Source organism: Anguilla anguilla, chromosome 1 (assembly GCF_013347855.1).
Source record: "Anguilla anguilla isolate fAngAng1 chromosome 1, fAngAng1.pri, whole genome shotgun sequence".
Classification (NCBI taxonomy): domain Eukaryota; kingdom Metazoa; phylum Chordata; class Actinopteri; order Anguilliformes; family Anguillidae; genus Anguilla; species Anguilla anguilla.
In genome coordinates, this window is record NC_049201.1 from 63,969,848 (window position 1) to 63,991,676 (window position 21,829).

General features: G+C 37.3%; 1 protein-coding gene across 5 annotated transcripts in view; it reads right to left on the reverse strand.

Moving 5' to 3' along the window:
* LOC118211016 (DNA-binding protein SATB1) overlaps positions 1 to 17,330 on the reverse strand; it is a 54,031-nt gene extending 36,701 nt beyond the window's left edge. For 2 of the 5 annotated variants that reach the window (XM_035387706.1, XM_035387662.1), the window contains exons 1-2: positions 2,695 to 4,487; positions 364 to 602 (exon numbers count right to left, since the gene is read on the reverse strand). In XM_035387706.1, coding sequence (XP_035243597.1) covers positions 364 to 574 — 211 coding nt within the window. In that variant the 5' untranslated portion in view covers positions 575 to 602; positions 2,695 to 4,487. Of the gene's footprint in view, positions 1 to 363; positions 603 to 2,694; positions 4,490 to 17,127 lie in introns of those variants that run through there. The other 3 variants (XM_035387684.1, XM_035387673.1, XM_035387695.1) reach the window with 3 other exon arrangements.
* Between the last annotated feature and the right edge of the window lie 4,499 nt (positions 17,331 to 21,829).

Genomic DNA, 21,829 nt, shown 5'->3' on the forward strand with positions numbered 1-21,829 from the left:
ATGCGCACACGCGCACACACACACACACACACGCAAGCACGCACGCACACACACAAATTACTTTGTCTTGATGCCAACCCAGCCACCAACATTATTCAGAACCAAATAAATGCTTTCCTTGCTCCTGAGAATAAATCAAACTGAGCACCATATTTTTTACTTGATCGACAATAAAAGCACATGATATAGTGTGTAAGAATACTGGAAAAAAAACAGCTAAGCTTAAACATTTATGGGTCCTGTTGGACACCTCCAATCAAAACCATATAATTTAACCTTTGACGTGAAGACTAGTAGATGAGATCTGGAGCTATGTATTCCTACACAACACGGAAAGGAAACAGCGCAGCCTGTTATTATCACCTTTCTTGTGGCAGGTCTTCAGGAGGTGACCTGCAGGTTTAAGGGACACCCCAGACAGCCTGGCCCCTGTGCTCCCCAGACGGGCCCTTCCTAGAGGGCTCCCATTCTGCTCAAGCCGTGCGATCTTGGCGGGCGGCCCCTTGGGCTCTCCAATGCTGTTGGGCAGCTCACAGTTCTCCTTCCCCAGGCACGACTCGCTGAGATGCTCCATCGCCCTCAGCTCCACTGCTCACAGTCACCTGTGTGTTTCAAAACACGGTACAAAGACGATAGACTTAAACACGGCGTCTTGAGCGTACAGTACGTCTTTCTGACATATGCACTTTTTTATAAGGAAAATTTTAACTTTTAGAATTTGGGAAAATAGTTTACAGAAATACAGTAATCTACACTATAGAAATAATGTGGGGAAATAATAGCAGTGCCACACAGCACATCCAACATTTGATAGTCATTCGTAATGCTCATGGTCACAAGAGCACAATAGGTATATGCATATGCGTAGATCGGCATAGAACTCAAATGTATTGAAAACAAGGAGGAATTATTTGACGAAACTAATCCATTACACTAATACATAAAACGTGAACAGTAAACATGATTAAAATATTTATTCCTTAACATGGAGGGTGCCACATTAACAAAGAGGAATGGTCTGTGTGTATCATTAAGAAAGTCTTGATTAAGAAATTCCATTTGCAAAGCTTTAGAGAGACACACACAATACAGTACATATGCATGCACCAGGATTCATTATACTTAGAGAAAAATAAGCAAAACAAATTAATTTTATTATGCCATATACTATGATAAACAAAAATTGCACACAAAACATAAATAATCTATTTGCATATTTTTCTTTTGTAACCAATGGTTATAATATTTGAATAAAATTAGGAATACATTTGTCTGAGACTGCAGTTTCAGGTAGCCTATATTGTTTAACACATACTCAAAAGTAAAAATTGTACATTTATAAATCAAAAATAAAATAAAAATACCTGTTAAAAGTGTCATGTTTGATATACAATCTGACTGCTTGATCTTTTATCAAGCAATTGTTTTATGCCACCACTGTGATTTCTGTTTTTTTAAGGCTATGCATTATGTATGCTCGTCCCACTACTGATTCCCATGTGATAAGAACCAAGCCAATTTTTATGCAAAATGTATTAATTTTCAGAAAGATTCTACTCCTCTGGTTACTGCATTAAACAATATACATTAAAATGACAAAAGATTTTCTCATTCCATGAAAACACAGCAGAAAGAAAAGAAAGAAAAGCAAGGACTAGGCTACATGACACTACCAACTAAATTTATACTTTACCACAAATACCTACACACGGTATAGTCAAAGAGGTTGTAAAAGAGTGGCTGTTCTTCAGCTGCAGTAGATATTTCACGCATCAATCATAAGTGATGCATATTAAAAGTAGACACTGAAGACACTGCTAAAAGGCTGTCTTTGTATGGTACTTTCCAAAGTAGTACAACATAACTACATTTCAGCTTACTACTCTAACTAAAAGTGAATGTTACAGATATGAGCCCATATACCAGGGATGTTACAGGGGTACAGGTTACCCAAATATTTAACAGTTCATGAACACACACACACACACACACACGCACACACGCACACACACACTACTGAATCACTGTGGAAGCCATGTTACCATAATATTAATATATTGTGCACTGTACACGAAACACACAATTGTATGTACCTAAAGTATGTTTTAATGTTTGCACATATCGTACTATACTGAATAACTCATACACTAATCCTTACCAGGATGATATGGGCAAGCTTTTGTTTTAAGAACCGTTTTAATAACATATGCAGCATATTTCAATAACTGCACCTGCGTCCTTCAGTTTCTGCAATGATCAAACATGGCTTATGCAGTTTATGTAGCCTACACCATGTCTCTGGGCGCTGCAGTGAACTATTATATTTTAAAAGTGAGGAAATGAATCAATTAAAAATGCTCCCATCTGTTCCAAACTGCATCACTGACCTTACGAGCACCAATGGAATTCAGAGATCACACATCTTACCTATAGGTATTTGACCAACTAAAGACATGCAATACAAATGTAAGTATATTCGTGCAGAAAAGCATGCATAATTAAAACAAATTAGAATTTTAAAATATAAAAATACCGGTACTGTAATTTTGAAATACAACACCAACTCAATCCAGACTCCAGATCTGGTGGCGATCCAGGTCAGGATTTTGAGATGACCTTTTAAAAAGACAGGCAAGAGTACTATCCAGAAACATAAACAATTTTGCTGAACTAAGTCAAATGAACGAAACCAACCTGAAACTCAGCACTTCAAAACTCGAAACCATATAAAGTCGTCTGGTTGAATAACGCCTTCTTCAAGTTCTTTAAGATGAAGGAGAACTTCGCCGATAGATGCTTTCTAGGTCTGTATGACAACAGATATCAACAGCCTTCCGAACGAATATTTGTTCTTTCTCTGAAGGGCAAAAAGACGATTTCCCAAAATAGTAAAGCAGTTATACAAAAGTAAGAACGAATGGGAGCTGTTCCGATAATCGATAGCATTGGTAAGCGCTTAATTCAGAGGCGACAGAAATATGTAGCTAATATAGCTACTGAAAACACTAATTGACGTTACTGCTTGCTATCATTAAATGTTCGCCATATTCAAACTAGCCAGAGCTACATACACCTGAAATAATGCTAAGAAAAGTAGCCAAATACTGTCGCTAAACAGATAGGGTAGCTACAAATCGGTTACAAGTGCGACGAGTTATGTACAGTTCACACTACTGACAAATCCACCATGAAAATCAAGGAAACAAACAGCGGAAATACAAGTAAACAATTGCTGATATCTATCATTTGTTTTCAAGCAGTAACCATCCTATATTGTCTGTGGCTATGTAGCTAGCTATAAACATCTCCAGTGGTGCGTTAGTTTAGCCACTACTGTCCAAGAGAAAAATGAAGCGAAAATGATTTGCCTTCTCACGTGAAGACGATGTAGGCTATGATTACCAGATATAAACAGGTAAAAAAGTGCGTTTTAGTTTCCAGTCTCGAAGACGGATTAGGCGTGTTATAAATGCATGACAGCTCCCTGCTCTATGATGTGTTCTGTTCGTTTTATTCGTACCCGGACGGAGCTCCTCTTTCTTTCTCTCTTTCCCTCTCTGTGTCCCCATTAAATTATTAGTTGTATTGACTCATCACTCCCCTCGCTGGCGCTGTCTGTGCCTCTCCTCTTTCTCCTCATTTCTATAGAAAATAACACCCAAACCAACGGATTTTAAAGCGCATTTCGAATCGCCGGAGACAGGCTCCCGTGACGGCTGAAGTCCTGGCGTAAAGAAGACCCGAAAATAAAGTAGAAAGTGGAAAGAAAACGGAGAGGATGGTGCGATTTCCGGCTGTGCGCGCAGGAATTTTTAATCAGCTTGATTAGAGTGAGGCGGTTCTGCATTTATTACTGAATAACATACGCGCACACACACTACAGACTTGCATTATGCGAATGAGAAAATACAATGCAGAGAAGGACATCAGAATCACAAAATAGATCTATAGATATCGCTGGCGCTTTGACAATAGAATCACGAAAAATATAATACAGTTGGTCCATAGAAAAATTGGGCTGTATTGTTCTACGTCAGTCGCTTATTCGGCAACGAGCTGATTGTTATAACATGAACTATAGCTTTGGCATTAGGCAATGGACACCGGTTATTTTTGTATTAAAATGCACCCCACGAAAACAAAATACAGCTGTTTTTCCTTAAAGTTTTCCTTAAACAAAAGTGTAGTTTGATTGTAGAGAGTCATTGGATGCCTCGCCGTATAATCCCAATCCGTCATTTCCCATAACTTTAGGATAGAATTCGAACACTATGCTCTGTGTGTGCATTCCTCTCGAAAAAAAAATGTTTTATGCAGCAAGAAAAGCGTTGCTAAAATGTCCGGAATCATAGAAGCTGTTCTGTACAAAAGCACGCACCATATGGCACTAAGGCGGGCAAAGAACCGAGAGCGAATGAATTTTTAGCCTGATAGAATAGCCTTAATATAGGAATTAATGACAACACATGCTGCGCACACAGGCGAGGCACGGAAATCGCAGGTGACACGGCGTGTAGTGCACAACCAAACCCCGTGCTTATTAGCCGCACTGAACAGATCGAATTTCAGGACTGACGGAGTCTGACCACAACAAAAATGACATGGTATACCCCCGTGGATGGTGTGTGTGTGTTTTGGGGGGGCGTGTTTGAAAACTCAAGTCATCAATAGCGACAAAAAAAGGATATGCTTGCAGGACAGCCTAAAAGCATTTTTTCCCTAACTTAAAAAAAAAATAGTTTTAACACTTTATGCCAGTGATCTGTAATAAACTAAACACACATACCATCTCCCTTTAAATATTCCCTTTAAACCCGGAAGGCTTTATAATCTGCAGGGAGAATGACTTGTTCCTGAGGTTAGTACGCATATGGTTGCATAAACAGTACCTACAGCATCAATTGTCAAACATTAAGAATAATAATATAACAAATATACAACACTTTAACATTCTGAAAGAAGTGAAATATGCAATGTATCCCATTATAAGTAACAGAACACAAACAGGTAAATTAAAAAATTGAGAAATCTGCACATATTATGAACATTATAAAAATGAAAACAATACATTCAACATCATTGATACTACAAAAGAGGAAACTGATGACACAAGAGGATGCAAAATACAATAGCTATAGTGTAAACTATAGCTACAGAAAATGAAGGTAGTGAACCTGTTGCTTCATCAATAATATCAAAAAAGTAAGATAATTCATTTAAGCATTGACTATTTGTATGAAATATAATATTTGTTGCATAGAATGGAATTCTGCATAAGAGTTGGCAATGAATGCTGCTGAAAAGAACTGAAGAGAGATACACAAACAACAAGAAGCCTAATTTTGGTAGTATGGCAAAGAAAATTTTGGCATATTCTTTCCTGAACTTTATGAATAATTAAAGACCTTGTCATTACAGAAATGCAATATCCAAATCTATGAACCATCTCTGTCCTATAATTGAAAGGGAAACAAACAGGAGTTAGACTAGGCATACTAGATATATTAGGCAATAACCCAAAACAGTGCTGTTGCTCAGGTCATTGGTGGAACATCCAACCTTGACTATCTTGCAAAGAGTAAAGCTGTTATTGGGTGCACCAATCTATAGGTCTTCTGCTTCAAAGGAATTAGGATCAAATCTCACTCAGGGCAATGAAGAAAATGTGAGTGTACAGTGTAGATATGTAGTACCTGGAGTATTCTGATAGACTCATTGCAAGTCTTTCTTTCTGAAGTCAAGCAGAGCCTCGCATCCCAATTTCCATACTGTACAATGTGGGGACATTAAGATCTATTATGGCTGGGTTCCAAATTAAATTATTGTAGTACTCCGTAGATTGTGTGTGTGTGTGTGTGTGTACAATACAGTCAATCTGTGGAAGAAGTACAGCACATTAACAGAAAAAGAACTATTTTACTGCAAGTCACACAACAGATAGCACAGAGACACACTACTCACTGCTGCCACCTACCACAACAGTGGCAGTGCACTGCACATCTTGAAGTGAGGTTTGTGAGTCAATTAAAAAAAAAAAACACACACAAAAAAAAACACACTAACACATATGACTATATCAGGTTTACTGTTCAAAATGGACAAAACATATTTGGATGACCCATTACAGGATATCCTGATTAATTCATTCTATGGCACAAACTTCAAATGCTTAAAACATACATCACACCATCATTGTCAAAATATTAAGAGTACACAATGAACGTATTGCAGAATTCTTGCTCATCAGCATAATGAAAATATGTGAGTGAACAGTTTTACTGCTGTTTCCAGAAGCAGTTTTTATGTTCCATCTGACAGTCTTTTTTGAAAATTCAGTCCATTTTTTAACATTATTTATTTAGATGACTTATTGTCTCCATTCCATTGTCTACCAAGTGCATGTTGACCTCTCCTCCATGCAAGATTCCTCAAAATGGTGCTGCCTATCTGAAATTTGATAACAAATAAGTAATTTGATACATACGGATCAAACACAGTCTCTTGGGACTAAGAGTTGGGTGGTACAGCTGCCTGACTCGAGTGAAGCAAGTCAGGAGGTTCGGCTCAGAAGACTACATGCTGACAATCAGTAATAGTTTCCTCAAAAGTTGTGGACAAGGATGGTACATACTCCTTTTGGCACCTCGTCTATAAACAAAAACTGACCCACACTTGGTACTCTTGGTCACTCTTGGAATTGACTGTGATTTAAATTTGTGAAACTGGAAATAAAAATGAATGTTTTTTATGGGTATTATTCAGCGTTACCATTTAGATGCCAAGGCTAACTAAATACCAATTTCAAGAAAGAAAAAAACATTTTATGTGCGATTTGCTTTTCCAATTTGTGAACATGTATATGATAGATCACAATGCATTAGAAAAGCATGTATTAGGACACAGTTTGACTTGAAATGCATCACTACCTCAAGTTATGTTCTGAATGTATTTACAGGCAATAGAGAAAGGGTTTGACAGAATTCAGTTTTACCACACTTCCCTGGCAGAACCAAAACAAAGCTGGCTGAGCATCAGTAATGCTGTTTAATAATATTTGAAAATCCTTGTGCTTATGAGACTATTAATGTTCACTGCCTATCAAATTGGAAGTGCACTTCAGTGCAGTTATTAATGCTATTAATGTTAGTAGCCATTTTGTAAGAATCTCCTTGATCTCCAATCAACTGAAACAAATATTTAATCAAGTATGTATATACCCAGTGGTTCTTGTTACCAAGACATTTCATAAGTGTAGTAAATTAATAAATGCATACAAAATACAAAATGAATACTACTACTACTACCACCACCACTACTACTACTACTACTAATAATAATGATAATAATACACATAAAAGGTCTAAGTGAAAGTGGGATTGAAAATGTTGTTTTAAAAAACGATAAGCTGTATTATAACTGGCTTTGATCTACCCATGTTTACCACAGAATTTCAGTCAAACCTCATTTTTTATGGAAATGTTCAATACTTTAAGAATTTACTGAGTTGGTGCTGTTGCTTTCACCTCAATATACCATAGTTATTCTATATATAAGATTTAAATGCTTTCAAGGCGATGAACATACACGTGAGTTGCACCACTGTTTAAGTTCAGGTCTCTATGGCAATGAAGAAACTACACAGTGGAAATGTATTCTATATGATACCAAGGAGATTACATGATAAACAGAAAACAATGGGAGGTGAGTGCATGTTGTCTGCAGAAAAGCAACACACAAAATATAGCTTTCCTCTACCTTGAATTAATGCCAGTCATATGATTTTATATAACCTACAGCACCATGTGTTAAAAGAAAAAACCTTTGGAAAGTCATGTTTCTTTTTTTATCAGTAAATAATTACACCTCCCCAAACCTACTGTCTGCCGACACATACAGTAGAAAGGCCCAATATGGCCAACCTACAGAAGAAATCTTTCAGAGTGGATCAATTCCAGCTGTAATACAGTTCAGTGGTCTTAATCTACTGTAAAAAAGATGCAAGCAGTCATGTTCTTGTGGTTTCACCATTTGAGATGGCAGTCTGCAGCCATGTTTTATTCAGTTAACATATAACACTGTTTGACTCACATACTATATATATACTATATATAATATCAATTTGAATTATCAGTAGATCCATAAAGAATCTAAGATTGGAACTTGCTATGACTGTGTCCATATGAAGAAATAAGTATTTTTAAAACAAATACAGGCTCAATTCTGTTCTGTTATGCATTAAAATAAAGATAGGCATAAAAAAAAACTACTTCTGACCAGCCAAACACAGAACAGAAAGCCTTGCAGAGCTTTATCTTTAATGCTTCCTGCATCTTTACAGAGGATGACAATATTCTTTAATGGAAAACGTATAACTACCCAGTCTACATTTGGAGGGACATTTAATTCTTCATTATCTTTATGGGTAATATTGATAAGGTGATATTCATGTGGTATTATTATGGAGACCCATATCTGGTATTTATCTGTAAACTGGAGCAACAGTGAGTTATAAAAATTATCATACGTAAACTACAATATGTTAGATACAATCAACAGTAATTTTATCAACTGTCCCTTAATCTGAACTGTAAAATTGTTCACAGAAACCATGTATTTTTACAAACACAATTTCATAATGAATATGACATTGTATGAATAAGTTGAATGCAATTTCCTGATTGGTCATAATTAATACTTTTTTTCATATTCATTTATGACTTTCTGTCTTCAGCATTTGATTGTTCGACACTCCATGCTGTATACACCATGTTTCTTAATAATATATTAGGAAAACAATTACGACTTATAAAAGGATCACCTTCTAAGTGGTGACATTATGCAGGTGTTTTGCTGAATGTTCATTTATGTAGGTGTTGTGATGTTTTCCTGTTTGCCACGTGTGCCGTTTCCTGTGCATTAGCAAGTTTATTTGGATTGCTATTACAAATTGGTTTCCATGTATTTAAACAGTTCTTGTTTGCAAACAAGCATGGGTTAAAGTCGTCATTGCCTCCTTTAACACTCCGCAATAATATTTTATATTAATACACTATAAATGATCTAAATTAACAAGAATGAAACAAAGGTCTTGTGTGGAATTAATCACATGGTTCTGTTCCACCATGACACTCTGAACCCATCTAAGTGAAATAGAAATAAACGGGATGTTATATAAACCAGACTTTCTTTTCACATAAGTGTGTGCATACTGAATCAAATAGAAGGATTCAAATATAAGGATTCACAATAACACAAAGAAATGAGTAAACAAAATGCAGAACAGAAATGGGCAGGCCCTGCAACGTTAAAGCTTTTTTATACTATGGGACTGTAGCATCACTGCATTGTGTGACATCCGTGGAAAAAAAACAAAAAAAACAAAAAAACAGAATTTACATAAACAACAGGAAAGATGCTAGACGGAAAGCCGTTTTGGCAAAAAAAAAAAAAAAAAAACTAGAGGTCAACTTGCAACAGTCCTTCTGGCATGTGATGCTTCCTGTTAAGGTGTTGCGCTGCAGTACATATGAAAAGAACCTGTATGTGTTGCTTCTATGATGAGCACACAGAGTAACTGAAGAGTGCATGGTGAATTAGGCCTAAAAAACACATTTTGTCCAAATGCACTCTAGTTGTATTTTGTTGACCTTTACAGATTGTAACACCTCTCAGGCTTTAAGGTCAGTCACTTATTTTATTAAAATGAAAAGCTGTTCAGCAACTGAATTACACATTGATAAAGTACATTTTTCTTGCGCATTGAATCTGTTACATTCATGTATTTCCAATAAGAACAAATGGTGATCTTTTCATCTATATTTTATATATATATATATATATATATATATATATAATAAAGACAACAGAATGTTTTCAGAATTACTGATAATTATTATCTAAAAATAGCCATAGGAAAATCATAACTCAACAGGGTAGTCAATAGTGGCTAGTAACCCCTACCCTAAAGACTGCACTTTTCTTTATCTGGGCCAACAGTGTAAACAAAAATAAAAGGTGCAAACGAAATAGTGCTGCCTTGCACTTGCTTATTCTTTGTGGGTATGATTGTTTTCGCAGAGCGGAACTCGGCTTCAGCAGCCTCTGCTGATGGCAGGAGTGCGATCTGCAAGACACAGCTGTACCCCTGCGGTTTCCTGGTGTCTTCGTTTCTGCACAAGATGCATGCTTCCGATCTCAAACAGGACAGAGTGCTTAGACCCCATGGCCTCGTGGATGACACCATGGCAGAGAGTTCCAGCCGCTTCTGGCCTCTCAGCAGCAGAAAGGCTTGCACTGATTAAAATCACTCCATGCCAGTGTCGTGGGTGTGTGCCTCTGAGTCTGTGCGTCTGTGCGGTGTGTATCTGCATGGGTTCAGCGCCGAGAAAGATCCTTTATCGTCTCATCGCTTATTTGTTCCTCCTGCTTCTATTGAATTATGAAATATATTAGAGATATAATGATCAACAAACAAATATATGTTGCAGAGACTTGAAAAAATGACTTTTCTGTCACTGGTGCAGTCCGGTGTCACATGATTAAATAATTAGAGCTCTAATCTCTGCCTCGTGGATTGCAACATATCAGCAATTAATAGAATTAGAGACAGGACTGTGTGTCTCTGATAGGGCTTCTGAAGATGTCTCTGTTCTCACTTTGTTGTCTAAATGCTGAAGCAGAAGACTGAAGCATTGCGAATGTTGCTCCGAGCAGGGCGGTGCAGTGAACTCACCTCTGTGTGCTATGCGAATGAGGGGGTGAATAAACTTTTTGGGAAGCAGATGTCCAGCGCTCTGGGGCTAGAAGCATCTACTCCAGGGTATGGGGATGACCTAAAGTATGGCCTAGCCTCGCACGAGGTGGAAAGACTTGGAGCACAAATGCCATGCGAATTTTATCACACGGCGCAGACTGGATCCAAAGATGTGTGGCATGCCATTTAACAAAATACGTTATTTATAAAGGCTGATGTTTAAAAATCATTTCTGTAGTTGTATTGTCTGTTATTTATCTGTATACATCTACATATAAAGTATTTTGATGTTTGTAGGTGTATATACACACAAGGTAATGTTCAGGGTTCCAGTAAAAACTGTTATAGTATGCAGAAAATGCTTTGATTTTGAACTTAATAACAAATATGGGGACTTGTGAATGCGCGGCAAAAAACAATACAGTAAGACAGACATGAACACATTTACACAGACACTTATGTGCATTATGCATGGATGCCATTTTCAAATTAGTTGTTTAACAGTGTTTGGATTTGCTATTTCCATTATATGTATGAAACCTGTCTTAAAGATAAAAATACCTTAAATATCACCATTTGACATATAATATTTAATCAGCAGGGTTTGAGAGAGGTTGACCGCAGCAGGACTTGTAACTCCCAAGAGCCATTAACAGGATGTATAATTCTCCATTTCAACTGCCTCATCCCGCGTGTGCTTGTGTGTGTGTGTGTGTGTGTGTGCCTGTAAGTGTCTGTGTTCGTGTGTGTCTAAGGATTGATGATGGAAGTGGGATATCGCTGCCACACTTTGAACAACAAAGGAGGAAACCCTGTTTGAATGGTTTTATTTGAATATGTGGGTGGGTATTACAACCTCATCTTTGCAAAGTAAAGCCCTAGATGTGATTTACCCCAAATCTCTGGGTTTTTTTATTTTTTACATTACCAGAACAAAGAATCTGGGAAAACCTACACAGATCTGATCGTGACAAGCATAAAATAAAGAACAATGCATTTTTCTGAAGTAATCAAAATGTGGATTACTTGAAAGGAGTGATTTAAATTACAAGAAGTTAAAGGCCTAAGAGAACATTTATTTCTAATCGTATTTATACAGCATTGCTGGAGATAGATGCTATTCAGATGTTACACAACTGTCGTTTTGAGTAGCCGTGACAAAATTAAGGTGACGTACTTTCATCGTTTTACCTTTCTGAAAAGAAAATTTGCCAACGGTTCTGTAAACAAAAAGATGTGTAGAAGACAAATCTGATGTTTCTAAATGCGGTGCAATTGTGGGAAGAAGATGCAAGGCAATAAAAATACAGACAAATAAAAAACACTCATATTTTAGTTTGGAGACATGGTAGAAGACATATAATGAGGGACAAGTACTAGCAGAAAGTTTTCAATTAATGGCTTAAATTAGCCTTTACAAAAAAATGATGCCCGAAGAGGCAGCTATGAATATGAATCTGTGCATGTGTGTGTGTGTGTGTGTGTGTGTGTGTGAGCACGCGCAATTGTCAGCTCTGTTACATTTTTGACTCAGAGCCCTGGAATGCATAAACAATCCTATAAAGATACCGTCTCTAAAACCGGTTGCAGCTTGCCATCAAAAGTCTCTGAATCATTGTTAAGGTTTTTTTAACCTCCATTATGAATCATAACAGGGCTCTTTTAGGAGAGGAGGAATCCCCACACAGCTACATATTAAAAGGGAGACAGGCCTCTTATTGACTGGCGACAGTCAAATAAATACATTTGTTGGCAGCAAAACAGGTATTTACACTACTCCAACCGCAGGTATAATTTCACTGTTTGCTGAGCTGTTTTTTTTCTACAGTGTTAATTATGGGGAGAATGGGAGTAATGGTTTTGCCTGAGATATCAGGCCCTCTTCTCCTCACTTGGAAAAGCAAACTCGGCGACATCAACTATTTCTATGCAGTCAGAAGAATGAATTTTAAGGCCTAGACAAACCCTCCTTAGACCTTATATAGACTCTCCATCAGATTTCCTGCATGAGATTCAGTTTCAAACTGCGGACTTGGTTTTTCACCCAGAATTAAATTAATCAGAAACATGCAGAAGAGCTAAAAAAAGGCAATTGTTTCAAATATTTCGTTTTGCCGCAAAAAACGCTTTCGCGTTACAGTTGCACATTGAGGTCCACACAACTTTTAAGATTAGGTGCACAAAACCAAGAGGTGAGAAGGATTGGCGAAGGCTTAGACAGGCTGTGTCTGGTGTGTGAGCACCGCGCTGAAGGTGCGGGTGTCTGGGAGCTCTCGCCTAGCCGCAGACTCAGTCGAGGAAAAAAAAAACCACGCAACAGCGAGAGCCCAACAAGTGTGGATCTGTTCCTACCGTGGCAGTCATTTGACTTCACTGAGACGCTTTACTCCTGTACTGAAATCATCATTGATGCACTGTATAGTTTAATTGGTCTCAGAGGGTCAGGGCATGTGAATGTTGTTTTCCCTCTCCCCCGACGTCTACTGCATCCTATTTACATTTTAGCATTTTTTCTTTCTTCACTGCTGTCATTTGTCACCTTTTTGTACCTTTTTCCATCTACAAAGGGATAAAAACGTGCTCCGTACGCCTGGTTTCTGCACACGTTTAAGGAAGCAACAAACATGGGACTGAGAGGGCTGCAGTCCCGCGGTGTCCTCGCCTTTGCCTCCTGTGAGAGCCATCTGACAAATTAAGTGCCAATTAAGCGGGAATGTAATGCAAAAGTGCGAGCAGGAAGAATGAGCCAGAGATCACCTGGGTGTTCCCAGCAGCTCAGAAACACGCTCTCTGATTTCCTGTAATTATTGACACTGACTCAATGCGCTTTGCTTTCAAATTTTGGGGGGTCCTATGAAGACCTACTCAAGTTAAATTGTTCCCTGTTTGTGGATTGAGGTAAAGAAATGAGTCTTTAGTCCCAGTCGCCCCTTGTTGTGACAGGGTGTGTTAAGGCTAGTCAGCAGCGGTGAATCATTAAATATTTTACATGGGAACTGTCCTTGCAAGAGGAGCGCACTTCAACCAGCATATTTCTGAAGAAAATTTTTGCCTCATTTTTATGTTCAAAAGAAATAGCTGCTGTCTACACTTCATAGGGCCACCCCAAGTCATCACTGAGCAATAATGCTGTACAGATGTTGAAACTATGTTTAGTCTGTTAAAACAAAATAAAACTTCTGCACATTCTCAGATTATATATTGTATATCATTATTTACAGGAGACATCTACTGCAATAGCGCATTTACTAGGATTTGATACCACTGTCAGCCAATCAGAACACATTTGATTTAATAACAAATAACCACATTCACAACTACCAAGGGACTGTATCTAAACCAAGAGGACTTAGTAAAACTGAAAGAGCCATTATAACATTCACAATATAAAAAATACTGTCTTTGATCTTTGCACTTACAAGAAGAGCAACGGTCTCTAACAGGAAAAACATCTCGTCTTGATTCTGCGTCACAATGACCTAAGAGAAACATCTACGCTTTCACAGAACACTGAGTGAGGAACAGGTAAAGTCTCCACAGGTCTCTTGCTGATCATCAGGGTTTGGGCACAAGTGAGCTGTATTTTACCATTTACATTAGACAAAGAGAGACATGCATAGCTTCCATTCAGCCCATTTATACAGCGGGAACTGAAACAAGTCAGGTTAAGTACCTTAAGTACTCAAGGGTACAATGGCCATGCCCCACCTGGTAGCGAACCCACAATCCTCGGGTTGCAAGCCCAGTTACCTAACAATGTGGCTACACTGCCTCCTCACCACATTCCATCTTCAGCATAAGATGTGGCAGGTTAGCTTCTCCAGCTCATTAACAAACATAAAACAAGTTAACATGTTTAGCGGACAAAGAATCTGAAACCTTAAGTTATTGGAATTAATGCGTAATAATTCTGAAATTATAGTTTGAGGCTACTAAAACCGTATTACGACTACTGTCTTACTGCATAGGGTTGAACTTCAGTTCTGCCAGCTAAAACTGATTGTATTTTGCTGAAAGTTTTAAGGATATACCTAATAGCTGATATTTAATTGAATATTCGGAGCCAGGAGAACACTGAATTATTGCACCTTCAATTAAAAATTCCCAAAACTCTACCAACAAATATAAAACACTTATATTACAGAAAATAATTATTGAAACCGGAAGGAAATAATTTAAACTACTTTAAGTGGAAACTATATCTATTCTTATACATCACCAATAAGCACATTAAAATTGAATGATTCTGCATTTTCCCTGATATTTTCTGAAGTCATCTTTCACATTATGCGGCATTCAACATTTCCAAAGAAAGGTTTCTCCGATATTTAAATGTTTTTTCTCTCTTTACTAATTATCAAACCATAACAAGATCGGCAAAAACTTGCCAATGTATGTATTCATTTACAGAATGTGTTTAATTGGCAAGGCAGTTTATAACCACCTAGGTACTCTATCTTGCTGTTGTTAATTGTGACAGAGGCAATCATGGTAATAATAGAAAACAAATCCAGGCAGTATAGACCATGTTTTGTGACACAGAAGATGGTAAACCTGGAAATCACAACAAACCAGACACCCACACGCTTCTAGGACAATACTGCACAACTTTCCATCACTGATTGCATCACTTTTTACAATAAAATCTATTGAGTGTACAGCAAGGGTAAAGCGAAGAAAAAGTTTATTTCTGAACTCCCCAAACTGAAATCTGAACTTCATGAAAAGCAGGGTGAATGTGTCCAACCCTGAATCTAGAGAAGATATCACTTTGATTTTTTTTGTAACATGAACTGGGCAAGATTCCTTTCTTGATATTGTTGTATTTCTTTTTTCTTTGGTGAAAACACCTGTAATACTGACTATGTTGCTAATAGTATTTTGATAATATGAATATCTGAATAAGTGCCACGGCTATTAGAAAACAAATTTCTAGTATAGCACAAACATGACAGTACAGTACAGAAAATTGAATATCAGTAGCTCCAGTTTTTTTTAAGAGCAGTGTGTGCACACACATTCATACATACAAACATACACACAGAAGAAAGCAATGGTGAAGTGAGAAAGGCAATATGCTTAAACTGATGCACGGATCGCTTTACATAATATCTAAACACATAAATACTTTATCATCAGACATTTTGTTTTAAAGAAATGCACCACTACTACCATTTCAGTACACCGCTCCCAACATATCAGTTCACAGTAAAACGTCCAGTGTTAATTCAACTCTAACAGAGTACATATGAGTCCAATAGGGACCATGTGTACTATGTAATAATTGATTTAACACTGAACACTCTACAGTGTAGTTCCATATCTTGCACTGTATCTGTACCATACTCACATCATAGAGGGATGTTTAATGGCTTTTTCAATTTCACATCACAGTGCAAACTAAGGAATTATAATAATGAAATAAGCATTTTTTTAATTAAAAATCATTAAAATACACAAGCGGATAAAGGCCCACACATGTTTGTATCAGAAATATTACCTATCACCTTTGTTAAAGTAAAAGTAACATCTTTCATGGTCTGTCATATTTACAAATAATTATGTTAAAACGGTTTAAAGCTATCCATTTGTTACATTTAATAGACAGCACAGCTGACATTTTAAATGTTGTCAAGTAGCCTGTTGGCAATTAAGGAACACCTGATACACCTCGAGCTACAATCAGATATCAGCAAACAGCTATACAATTATCTATGTTAAACGGCACAAAAGTACAAAGTTGCATAGTAAATCTGCAGTACAGCTGAAGATACGATGGGTATCTGAATTAGGAGACAAATGATCACACCTGAACACATGCATTTATTCAAAATGGTCTCCACTGCATGAAATATACGTTTATGGGGGAAATTATTCACGTCATGCACATGTGTATGGAATATGCTGGTTCAAAATTACAATGCAAAGTGTGACACAGAGACTTACATGGTCCTTCGGTGCAAAGTGCAACGATAGACACTAGTTATTATTTGTTTAAAAGGCGATATCATTAGTATAGACGTTGTAGGCTATGCGTTTTCTCTGAATTATCTCCCTGATGTAGGAGGTTACATCTAATAGCAGAAAACTTTTTTTTTATTATGAGAGGGTATACAAAAGTGAGCAACAAACACGGCAGGTTGCCGGAGGTTGACATTTGGCATATAATACCTTTAATCTTGGGTGGGCGAATAGCGTTTAGCCTGACGCGCTCTCTAGTAGCCTACTGAGACATGTTGAGTACGTTAAAAATGGAAAGTACACTAGACATGAAGGACCTATACACTCACTGGTGCCGTAACACTAGCATCTCAGTGCAGGTGCCATATATGAGTGCCAGAATTGAAACACGAAGGGTGAAAATGTAACAGTACCTTCAAAGTTAGTAGACGCCGTGAAACCTCTTGTTTTCCATCAAAAGTACAGAATTCGTATGGGGTCTGTTCCGCCTTGAGAGATCCAATACAGAGAGAAAAGTCCTCGTGTAAGCTCACACACTCGTGCTTAAACGCGCGCGCAGAAAGGGCGACGGTTACTAAGCCGCAGCTGGACTGTTCTTGGGGAGAGGGACTGAAATGCACGAGAGTGAGTGAGGCACGAGCTGTGGTGCGGGTAGAGGCACGAGAGGAGGGCTCTGAAAGGATGTCAGGTAAGCGAGGCGCCCCTCCCAGTTTCTGATGCTCAAATCAATGATTTGCCAGCTGTGGCGCAGACTGTCTCAAACCCCACTTTTTTTCCGGCGCTTTTTTCATCCAGCTCCCCGGGGATCTAGCTTCGCGGTGAGAGAAGTGGACTGCCAGGAGAACGTTCACACTAATCCATTTTCATATTTACATACCACATGTTTACATGTCAAGAAAGGGGGGTTGATAAAATAACGTGATGTTTCTGTCTACATCCTACAATGTGTCGTATTGTTTGGTGCAAAAATATCTGACTTTTAGCAACTGGAGTTCGGATAATGAATAATATGTGACAAACTGTAAACATACATCGTTTTATATATAATTCAGAATGAAACAGCATGCTAATCGTCAAGCCAAATTGAATTTTGCACATTGTCTTAAGCTCGCACTGTGGTATAGTTTATCTCAACTTAACATTAATTCATGGTTAAACAGAAACGTAACACTCTCATCTCCACATTGTTTCGTTTTCAGCTGCTGCTATGCGCTCAATAAATCATTCGTTTTCCTTTCAAAATAGAGGCTAACTTTTCTTTCTGACAGGACGATACAATTGGCCAAACATAAGCTAAAGGTAGCCCTATTTGGTTCTACATAATAAAATGCCCAGTGTTAATTAAACTCTAGCAGAGTACATTTGGTTGGTAACTAATGTAGCCTACTCTGCTAGATTTTAATTAACACTGGACATTTAACTGTGTTTATTATTTTGTAGCCTACTTAGGTACGTACGTTACATAATTGCCACGATACTATTTCAATGCCATAATAGTCTAATATGCTATTTTATATAGATAAGGACTATAATGCAAGGAGCGGCCATATAGCATGTGGCCATGCATGTGCTACTGAAGAGCCTGCTGTGGCAAATTATGAATTAAAACATAAAAACAATTTTATCAGAATATATATATATATATATATATATTATTATTATTATTTTTTTTTTTTTTTTACCGAATTCGTTCTTCATATATGTTTAATGACGTTAAAACCTCAGGCTCGGAAGGGTATGCGAATCATACAACGGAAGTCCAGTTCTGAGTCAGGATATACTTTGAGAGTTTTACCTACTCACTAAAGTCTTCAACGTTGCGCTAACTCTCGCAGAGCACACATGATTCCTAGTGGACTCGTGTGTACTCGGTTAGAGCTGAATTAACTCTGAACGTTTTACTGAGTACCATAAATATATAAGTGTAGTGTCGGGAAGCATTTATAGTATTTAAATGTATTCCTTTTATGCATTTTATATCTTTTATAACCGCGCTCACAATGAAGCGTTTTCTCCATTGTAAAAAAAAAAAAAAGAGCTAAATTTGGAGTTTTTGGAGATCGAAAGGATTAATACCATAATTAAAGCTGTAAACGAACAGCTGTATGAGTGCGAGAACGGGAACGTGGAAGGAAAACGAGTAAACAGATACTATTCTGTCTGTCTGAATTATTTTTATTCTAAATAACCATGTGTTCTAATTAAAATATTTTGCAATTCCTTACAAGCAAGGGAATCAGTAGCTTATATTATCTTTGTTTTTTGCTGAATGAAATTACACCTTGTTTCTAAAACTAACTGAATACATACGCGGGAATATAATGTAGTTATTGCGTCCTTATTCAATTTATAAACTATCCAAATATTAACAATGAGCATTTCAAGGATTAAGAGACAGTAAAAATAACGGAAAATATGGACCATATGAGAAAGTAGGCTACTCTGGGTGTCTCTGGCAGAAATGAATCTGGTTTTAACACTCACAAGAAGCTGGCCTGTTCAGCATTTTATAAATGTTTTACTTGATAATGAAGCAATAATTTACCTTTATTTTCTCTCACCTAATTCTAATTCTTATCGCATGCCATACTAGAAAAGTGCTCAACCTCCGAATTTAAGTTCCAGTTTTCACGTATGTTTCCAATTTGATTTTTAGAAAAGTGGGACCACTCAAATGTGAGTGAAAGGACCTGTCCAAATTAAACGAGGGCTGTTACCAGACTGGTTTAAGAGAGAAGTCAGTGCACCATATTCCAAAACTATTTTAAGTCGTGGCTAAGGTTAAACCTGTGGATCAGTCACTCTGTATTGGTAGTGCGCAATTTGGAGAGGTATTTTGTCCGATTTCCCGAACAACCCGAATAAAACCAAACCAATCGCAGTAACTATACGAGGAAGCGCATCCACCATTTGCAAACAAGTAGTAGAATATAGTCCACTTTACTGAAGTTGTACATAAACTCAATGTAAAATAATTGCTTTTGAATTGGGTTTCTCTTTTGAATGCTGTAAAAAAAAATACTTGGACACTAACGCAAGGCGGCTTTTCTGAATGAATACAGAAAGTACAAAGCAAACATGCTCACTTTACAAAATGCCAATACAGGGCAAGTGGATTTACTTCTCTCTCTACCGCTGGACCTGCCGAGCGCTCAGTGAGCTCACAAGCAGAGAACGCACAATGAGGAACACCCTAGCTCTGTTCTACCGGACCACAGGATTACTCGCGTGCGATACACACCGTTGTACTTTACAGAAGAACTGAATGAAGACACGACTTAAAGCAGAAGCTCATCCTGTAATCCTCATTGTGGAGCCATGCCCTTCTACTTATATATGAGGACGATATCTCATTTGCAATTATGCTCACAGACCTTGTCAGAATATGTTCTTGAGGTGAAAATATGAAGACTTCATTAGAAGGTTTGAAATGGCACGTATTTCAAATCGACTAATTTTAGGCTGCCCTACAACTATTCCATAAGATGGTAGTTTGTAACATCCTACACAGTAAATTTTCCAGTGTTAATTCAACTCTTAACAGAGCAAATGAGTACAATAGACCACATGTAATCTGTAAGAGTTGATTTAACACTGGATATTTCACTGAATATGCATTCCTTGCTGCATACATCACTTGTTAGTGTGTTACTGATTCAGTAAGATAAGTAACCCACTTGTTAATAATCCTATTTCAGACTATACCAGTTACATAAAATTGTGGAGGTGGCTCAAAGACTTAAAATAACTTCAGATAATATTTCATGTTCTGGCCATTAGGAAAAATTAATGTATTGATGTGTGATGTTTTAAAAATCACCCATATGTATATCAGTTTTCAGTCAGATGGTGTGTCCCCACAAAGTAAACGAAACAGTTTCCGACACTTTTGCAAAATTATCCCAGTGTGACACAAAATGGTTATGAGACATGAGAATACATACAGTAAAATGTGGAGTGTTAATTCAATCCTAACATAATACATATGAGTGCAATAGAGACCGTATGTCAGAGTTGATTTAACACTGAACATTTTACTTTGTGTATGATGTGGTTTTCTGTCACTGCAGCTGAACACCTGGGCCTGCATACATTTACTTTCAGGGTTACACATTTGAGGCAGTGGTATTCATTTTTATGTATTCACCATCTAATGTAACTGTACATACTAGTTATATGAGCACACTGTATTTTACTGTCTAAACAGCCTTAGCCACCTAAGCTTGCAGTCACTATCACTTGGCCAGTGTGATTTGTTTGTCGTTTGTCAGGATTGAACCTGGAACTACCACAGACACATAGCACAACTCTCAAGAAGAGATAGACAGCTCATTGATTTAAATACCCAGGTACATGAAGATGAGAATTACTCACAATTATAGAAATCTGAATGTGACCCACAACAAAGCATATACTGTAAATGTATAATCAGCAAGCTGGCTGGGTAGCGGTCAATATGTATGGAATATACTGGTGCCATAGTATTAACAGGAGTGGATCATGGAGATGTCGGTGAAGGCTTGCGGAAATTTACTAAATGCCTGCAAAACAACATAAAGACTTTAATTCAAAATGTATAAATGGACAATACGACTGAATGATAGTGCATTTCACTGAGCATGAAAAATGGAAGATTACACGGACTGATGATATTACGCACTTTATACAGTCATATTGGCATTTGCGATTATTTCATATGTGACATATGTGAACTGTTGATTTGTGTTGTAAGTTTGGTGGTTATCCAGACTGGCAGAGATTGCAAGCCTTAAAAATATCATAACCTGAAAGTGATTTAAGCTAAAATTCCAAAAATGTTCTCTCTTTCTTTTTCCCCTTTCTTTATGTAATTTGACATATAACTATATTATTCACACAATTTCTAGTTTTATTCTGCTTTCCTGTACAATCTACTGCATGTTAGTCTCTTAGCAACAAGTCTGTAGCTACAGACATGTACCTAGTTACTGCATAACATGCTCACTCTGTATAATACCCTTTAAAATAAAATACACACAAGAAGGACCTGACCTACAGTATGCAGATCATTTTATTTCTAGACAATTCACAGAGAGATACTGCTGTACAGTATAGAATTAAAATTCACTCAATAAA